An 8,646-nucleotide genomic window follows, 5' to 3' on the forward strand; every position below is an offset into this window, starting at 1 on the left:
ATTCATTTCTCTTTTTAATCTATCTTTGATATATATATATATATATATATATATATATATATATATATATATATATATGAAATTTTTTTTAATTCCTGTCATTATTTCTTGCCCTGAAATTTGCTTGGGTTTTTTCCTATTAATATAGCCAATTGAGCTCTCTAATATTTAGTGTTTCATGATATAACTTTTCTTTTTTTTTAACCATCTATATTTAAATGTTTTAAATATTAAATATTTTAAAATGTTTAAAATGGGGTTCCTGTTAATAATTTTGTCTCAATTTAAAAAAAATACATTAAGATAGATAATCTCTGTTTTTATATAGAATTTCAAAATCTTTTATATTTATTGTAGCTATTGATGTGTTTGGGTTTAAGTCTACTACCTTCTTGTTGTTTTCTATTTGTCTTGTTTTTTTTTCTTTTTTTGCAAGTGAAAATGAAATGATAATTCAAACACAATTTATAAAAAATTGTAGGAATTCACTTTGAGATTAAGTGATATTAAGTGAATGTTTTATGATTAATGTTTTATGATTCTACTTAATTTTCTTTGTTGGCTTGTTAACCAAAATTTTGTTGATTTGATTTGTTGGTTGTATTATATTTTATATCAAATATAATATATCTTTAAAATTATCACAATATCTGCCAATGACAATATATAACTTACATATTTATGAATATTATAGTAGTATATATCTATACTTAAATTGATTTGTCAGAGGCCTATCTATTTTGTTATTTTCCACAGCCATTTTGGATTTATTTATTATATATCATTTGTTTTATAATTTATAACTATCTGCCTACATCATTTAAAAACTATCTTTGTTCTTATTTTTATTTTGAAGTTCTTAGGTTTGTTTTTGAATTACCTTTATTGTTTCTGTGTTCATTATTGACTTATTTTCTCCTGTCCATTTTCTAAGCACTACAAATTTAGTTATAGCTCATGCATTTTTATATGTAATATTCTGCCTATTGTTCATATATAAATAGTCTGAAAAACTTCAGTTTAAATTATTTATTTGGTTCAAGAGCTTTTTATATAAATAGTTTAAAATATCTTTTCAAATAGATATAATTTGTTTTGTTTAGTTTTTTTTTGTTGTTGTTGTTCTGGTATTTGAACTCAGGTTGAGCCACATTACCAGCCCTGTTTTGTATTTTATTTAAAGATAGGATCTCTCTGAGTTGCTTAGTGCTTCACCTTTGCTGAGTCTGGCTTTGAACTCACTATCTTCCTGTCTCAGCTTCCCTAGCAACCGGGATTATAGGCATGAGCCACCAACCAGCCAATTTGTTTACTTTTAGTGAAACTGTTCTTTTTAGGTTTACTATATTTTCATTTTGGTCAGAAAATGAATTTTTATATTTAAATCTCAATTTTTTTACATATAACATTTATTATCCAGGACGATATACTGTTTGCTAACAATCTTGATGTAGCTACTACAAAATGAAATAATAGAACAGTGGTTCAGTAAGAAATTAAAAAGATTGTCCAAACAAATTCTCATCTTATCTCTATCTTTAAACATGACAATTTATACTTGTCTTGTTTCATTTTTTTCTTGCTATAATAAAATATCACAGACTGGGTAATTCATAAAGAAAAGAAATTTATTTCTTGGAATTCTGCAGGTTGAGAATTCCAAGAACAGAGATCTGGCATCAGGAGATGACCTTTATGGCAAAAGGCGTCAATCACATGGTGAGAGAGCAAAAGACCAAACTTGCTTAAATAACAAATTCACTCTTCTGATAACAAGCCCTCTCCCTGATAACAACATGGATCCATTCATGTGAGCAGGGTCCTAATGACCTAATAAAGATGAAGGCAAATTGCATCGAAATGGAAGGAGACCCTCAGGGTTATACAAAATTTCATACAAGAGGAAGTGAGGGGAAAGGGGAAAATAATACAAGGGGGAGAAATGAATGACAGTAGAGGGGGTAGAGAGAGAAGAGGGGAGGAGAGGGGAGGGGAGGGGGGATAGTAGAGGATAGGAAAGGCAGCAGAATACAACAGACACTAGTATGGCAATATGTAAATCAATGGATGTGTAACTGATGTGATTCTGCAATTTGTATATGGGGTAAAAATGGGAGTTCATAACCCACTTGAATCAAAGTGTGAAATATGATATATCAAGAACTATGTAATGTTTTGAACAACCAACAATAAAAAAATTAAAAAATAAATAAATAAAATAAAATATGCCTTTCTCAAACCCTTGGGGGAAAAAAAAAGATCTCTCTTTTCAACACTGTTGCATTAAGGAATAAGTATCTACCACATGAACTTTTTGAGACATGTTCAAACTTTTGCAGTGCTGTTTTCTTAAAAGGAGTAGAGATAAGCCCCCTTTGGGGGCTCATAAATCCATCTGTCTACATTGTCAGTAGAGGAGAAACAGTCCAAGAAGGCCACAGAGGATGGAATTCAAAGGCCACACTGTTGTAGTTAGAGGTGAAGCCACAAAGCAAGACACCTGAGATCTGCAAAGGTCTTCAGCTGAGTTTCGGTTAGAGTAACATCTTCAAACATATTTTTCGGGCAAGAACTGCTTAAAAGGATTCAAAGGAACAATACCTGAGATGTACACAGGACTGAAAATCGTTGCTGTTCCCAATAGTGAGAGTGGAAAAATCTCTTATTGAAGGGGCAACTTTGATAATGCCCAACTTTAAAGGATGAATTAAATAAAAAAATAAATCAAAGTATTTGTGTATGAATGGGCATACATTAAGAGAAAATCGGCTGTGCCCTTTTTTTTTTGAAAACATGATCTTCCCGAAGGAAAATAATGAGAGGCAAACCAGGAAGAAGTCCTTCTCCCCGTTGTTCATTCATTCTTTCCTTGGGCACAATGAGGACCTGTCCCTGCGAATGCAACAGTTTATTCGGCAGCCATGGATAAACCAGTGTGAGGATGCTACTTAGGATTTTAAGTAGTGGAAGGAAAACATTTCCTAACCATTAAAAGGACACCTCATAGGTCACTCAGAAAGGTTTTTGCCTTTGTCACTGGGCAAAGTAAGGAGTATACTGGTTCCATCTAGCAAAGTTTAAAAGGAAGCAGAGGCAACTACCATTTTCAAGTAACGTAACTATGTTCCAGAAGAAACATTAGGAATATTTCTCAATAGAAAACTATCTAGCATCCAACAAGGTAGAAGACACTATGTCTGACATCCAATTGACAATTAGCAGCCTTGCCAAGTGGCGGGAAAGAAAATATGACTCATAATAATAATATGTGTATCTTTGTGGGCAGATTGGTGGGAACAGTTCAATTTGGATATAAGCAATAAAGGGGTATGTTATCTTAAATAATTTAAATATAATAATAATAATAATAATAATAATAATAATAATTTAATATTTTGGTTTATTGATACCAAAGATCAGATATCTTAAACAAAGACAATAAATAAATATTATTTTTCTTTAGGGTAAGTTATTATTCCAGTCCTCACTATCTTGGCTTGGTACTAGACTGCTCATTAGAATGTGTTCTCATATAGATACTAAATTTCAACTATCTTTTTAAATGAATTCCCAATGAAGTACATGTTAAAACTAGCTATTCCGTAGCTACTTATTGAATGAAGGAAAGTTATATTTACTCCTATGCTTTCATGTAGAGAAAGCTTAATGATGTAAAAAAATTAAACCCAGAAATTCATAATAGTAAACATAGGCTCAATAATGCTTAATAAAATACTAAAATCCTCAGTATTTGTTTGATATGGCTATTTCTCTAATAAGACAACAATGTAAGGCAATATTACATAAGGATTTTAAATGATATAGAATGAAGATGACTATTGGTAAGACAGGCAGACAGAAAGGCATGAATCAATATGAAATTATTTTAAATAGTTTTATAGCTATGGAGGAAGTCTAACTTAATGGAAACATAATTTTTATTTCAATCAAGTAAAGGTTATTTTTACTTGATACTTATGGGAACAACAAGAAAAGAGGAAACCATGCACAATAATATTCATAAAATTTTAAATTTATTTGGTGGTTATATTTCCAAATCATTTAATATTAAAAATTTCAAGAAAACAATGTGAGTAAGTATTAAAAATGTAATTGCTCCATTTCTTCAAGTTAGTGATCAAACTATGGAATTACTCCTTCAATAATTATAACTTTTGTGTTTCAGTTAGTTATATTTTATATGAATGCAAAAATAGTTACATCCTCAAAGTTAAAACTGCATGATTCAGAGGAAAGGGAAATAGGAAGATCTGGATTCTAGTTTCTATGACTTTGAACACCTAAACATTAATTTTCAGTATGCTAAAAGATAATGAAAGTTTAGCCACAAAATGATCTGATCAACTAAGATGTTGTTTGTGAGGGAAGAGATGATTAACTAATGTTGATGAGTTGACACTAGTTTTCTACATATTTTATAATCAAATAAATGCTAAAATTAAAATAGAATGAAACATTTGTTCAACAATCTCTGTCTTAGAACTTAGTATTATACTTTATAGTAGACATAAATTTCAGACACACCAAAGTAAATTTTAAGAACATATATTTATATTTGAAATTGAGGTACTCACTGAATAAGATGAAACTAAATAAAAATGATACATAACTATGGCATGATTAACCCTTGTCATTGCCTAATTAGAAAACATAATCTTCTAAATACAATCTCAAAAACCTCAGCGACACATAATACCACTGTGATTACAGTAAATGTATACATTGCAATGAGAAAAATGGTCTTTTCAACATGTTCTGGAACCATGCATTTTATAATAGTCATTTTTTTCCCAAGAGATGCAGCATCACACAAGTAAAGTGGTTTTACTTGGAAACCAAAGAGGTGAATCTGAAGCCAAAATGCTATCACCTCTAGAGTAATTCTTAATAAAACTGAGAAGATGTAGATCACAGTGTAGATGGGCTTTTGAAGAATACATTCTTGATTGATGCTTTTACATGCAGCATAAAGATGGAAAATAGCTCCAGGAACCAGGACAATCACTAGTTGTAATGCCCAGAATACCTAATGTATGTCAGAAATATCTTAGTCAAATCAATGGATCAACGTATAACCAAAAATACCCTAAAAAATGCCGATTCTTGACAGAAGCTAAATTAAGAATTCTAAGTTTCATAGAAGTCTTACAAGCAGTAAATAGAAGATCATAATCACAGCAATCTTTGACATATCATATGTAATTACTAGGACATTTAAAACCTTAAACACAGTAATTGTTAAAATATGATGATATTTTACCTGTCAACAATGAATTACTTAATTTTAGTAGATACTTAATTTCTATATTCTAAATACAAATCTGGAGTATAATTGTAGTATCAATAGATAATAGAATTTCTGAATACACAGCCAATGAGAGAAAAAGTAATATTAATTCTGGAAACCATGCCTGTTAAAGTACTCCTTTTACTGATATTATTTTACTTTAAAAAAAATTGTGTGTTGTGGAGTCAATGTTAATGTGCTCACAGAAAAACTTACTTGTGGAGTGATTGGCCTGAATTGATTGTAGCAGAAAAGGTTTATGTCTCTTTTGTCCGGATCACAGCTGAAGTGCAGAGCCTCGTTCCCATAAACCGCAAAACCTAACACTCCCAGGAAGAACATTCGGACAGATCCAAAGAAAAGTGTGTGGAATTGACCAATCACAGTCGGAGGTTTAACCTTTTATAGTTTCAGGAAGAAAAGGTCATTGAAAATAAACATTAATAAAGGAATATTCTAAAGGATGTTCTCATGATCACATGTTTAAAACTTCAGGTTCAAGAAGTTTTGAAGCAAGATAGATTTGTAGCAATCATCAGACAAATACAATGCCTGTATTATGAGATTTCTCATGCCTTTTCACCCTCAAAATATGAAATGCACCAGTGAAATAGGGACATATTGTCAATGAAATGTGTAATTTTTAGAAATATTTTAAGCAGCTTTGAGTTCAATTAATATCCTCTTCCCCTCTAATCCCTTTGGAAAATTAGATGACAGGTTGAATATTAAACACTATCTTAAATATTGTTTATTTAGTTGTCACTACAAGTTTTTTGACTTCTTAATTATGGAATTGAAAGAATGAATCATTTTAAGACATCAACATCTAAAGGTACTTACTGAATTCTTCTATTTATAGATTTAACTTCAGAATATTTTGAAGTATAAGGTTGTTATTTATATTATTCACCATAAACATAGAGGAACTTACCTATCACCACTCATGCAAATCAGGTCAATAAACACAGACAAATATCATAAAAATTGATTATTTTTTTGGTATAATACTTACACATCCTTCATAGAAGTTTTTGATGTAATTTAGAGACATGTCTCAGGAGATGCTATCCTGGCATCCCTGTGGGTTAATTCTTGACCCACGTTGCTGGTTCGCTTCTGCCAGAATCAAACTCCTATATTCTCTCATGACTCTTAGAGCAGAAAACAGTTATCATTGCAAATTTCTCTCCCCTCCTCCTTTTCTATCTTTTTTTTTTTCATAGATGTCTGGGGCCCCAGTCAACTTTCCTATCTCTGTCCCAAAAGAAAACAAAAACAAAGACACAAAAGCGGAGGGCATGTGGTCAATCTAATAATCCCTTGACTTGCACTATCAGCATAGCCAGCCAGTCAGCCAGGAGTGCCAGCAAAGCAAGAGGCCAGCTGGACAAAGGCTCTGAGCACTCAGTGCCTCTGCAATTACCTGAGAATTGTCTGCATTTAAACCAGTGGACTCTTTAGCTTGGGGTTCCATTAGGTGTGTCCTAAAAGATAAGTATATGGGCAATATCCCAGACCCCTTCTTGTTTACTTCCATGGAATATAACTAACTTCTAGCAAGTATAAGAAATAGTAACAAGGCTATGATAAATATTATCATTGAATATTACTAGTGTGTTCCTTTGTCTTTTTGCTGAATACTTGCCACATATATGGAAACACAATTAGGTATCAATTCTAAGAACATACTTATGGAACTACTAATCAAGGTGAGACTGGGGTCTAGCCCAAACCATCAGAATTATATTTTTTTTTCTTTCATTCTTCAGTAGATAAGTTTCTCTGTTCCTCTTGCTGTGGGTGTTCAGGATCTTCACTAACCAAGACAGACAAGTAACTACTTCTAATTGATGCATCTATTTTCTATCTTCCATCCACCTATAATGCCAATGATGGAACATATTTGCTTTCCTTACCTGTCTTTCTCATCTTTATTTGTCTTGTGATTTGTTGAAGATTGTAACTCCAGACTTCACACTGTATTCTAGCAGTGGAGAAGTGACTGCATGGTACCTGTCACTATGGGCAAAGGGCAAAGGTGATAGCAGGGCTGAATAGGATTAATGTGATGGATAGGAAGCAATAAAAACAAGCAACTTTATGATTCCTCAGAATGATTAGATAAAAGTATTGGAGAAAAGGTTCTCATCTTTCCAGAATCAGAATTCCAGGTTTCCTTTGTGTCGATTCCTATGAAGGCACATCTAAAAGCCCTAAGAGCCATATGCATGGGAGAAATCCTGTTTTGACTTCTAACATTGTGCAGTAATGAATGTTATTGTATAGTTAAATATATATAAGTGTTGGACATGTATGAATCATCAGCATCTTCATTGGTCCTTTAAGGGATGTAGATAAGTGTCTAAAAATTGATGGTACGTGTAGAAGAGGGAAATGCAGAATCATCTTCATTGCTGGGTGATCTATGAGGGGCCAAATGAATAATATATGTTTTTCCCCTTACAGGTTCTGACCAAACTGAGTAATAAGACAAAGGAATAAGATCTAAAGGTGCCAAAATATTATCCTTGTTACACATAAAGATTAGAGGTTGATGAGGGCTGTGGTTTCTCTCTTTAGGAAATTGTGATTCTTAGTAAATTGTTGTGTCTTGGTCAATGCTATATCATGGTTGCTTTTCCTGCCTGTGTGGGGTGCCTGCCCACCACTATAAGAGTCAAGGCATGAAAAGAGCAAGATAGAACTGCTGATCTTTGTAGGGCAACTTGCTCACAGGAAGAAAATGCTGGACAATAAATAAGATAGCAGCTTTTGTGAGACGGGCGTCACACTCTGACCATTGGCAGGGCTGTTAAGGTAATGCCGTGGGCTGTTTTGCATTCTAATAGTTGCAGGTTTTAAAAAGCAGCAAGAGAGGAAGCTCCCCAATATACAAACATTGCTTAGGACTTTGCTTGGCACATGTTTGCTAATCCAAATTTGAGAAACAGCTTTCTGCTTCTTCATGGATCTGCAAAATCATATCACAGAGGTATAGGTTCAAAGACAGGAAAAAAATTGTGGGCGGTTGTTTTTGTATTCTTTTACGAATATTATATCATAAGTATTTTTATTTCTTCCAGCCATCTTTAACTGTTATCCCAGGATGCTGAAACTCTTCTCTAATTATAGCATCAATGCTAAAATCTATGGCTTTATGACTTGCATTATATCTAGATATGGCTCCAATGTGACTTTCTTACTCCAGAACCTGGAGTTACAACAGAAATATTAACACAAAATGGTGATACAGGTATAGGTTGATCACATAGATAATTCTAATCCCAAACTGGAAGAACCAGAGGCACATATGTGTCTCTGCTCCATAACAATTC

At 32.6% G+C, this 8,646-nt stretch overlaps 1 protein-coding gene across 1 annotated transcript; it reads right to left on the bottom strand.

The window, feature by feature from the left end:
• Window positions 1-4,651: 4,651 nt before the first annotated feature.
• On the bottom strand, window positions 4,652-6,362 carry Gje1 (gap junction protein epsilon 1). The gene is made up of 3 exons (XM_027938417.1): window positions 6,324-6,362; window positions 5,525-5,707; window positions 4,652-5,047 (listed from the first exon to the last, which is right to left on the bottom strand). The coding sequence occupies exons 1-3, from the start codon at window positions 6,360-6,362 to the stop codon at window positions 4,652-4,654; spliced, it is 618 nt and encodes a 205-aa protein (XP_027794218.1).
• Between the last annotated feature and the right edge of the window lie 2,284 nt (window positions 6,363-8,646).

This window comes from Marmota flaviventris, chromosome 6 (genome assembly GCF_047511675.1).
Source record: "Marmota flaviventris isolate mMarFla1 chromosome 6, mMarFla1.hap1, whole genome shotgun sequence".
Taxonomy (NCBI): domain Eukaryota; kingdom Metazoa; phylum Chordata; class Mammalia; order Rodentia; family Sciuridae; genus Marmota; species Marmota flaviventris.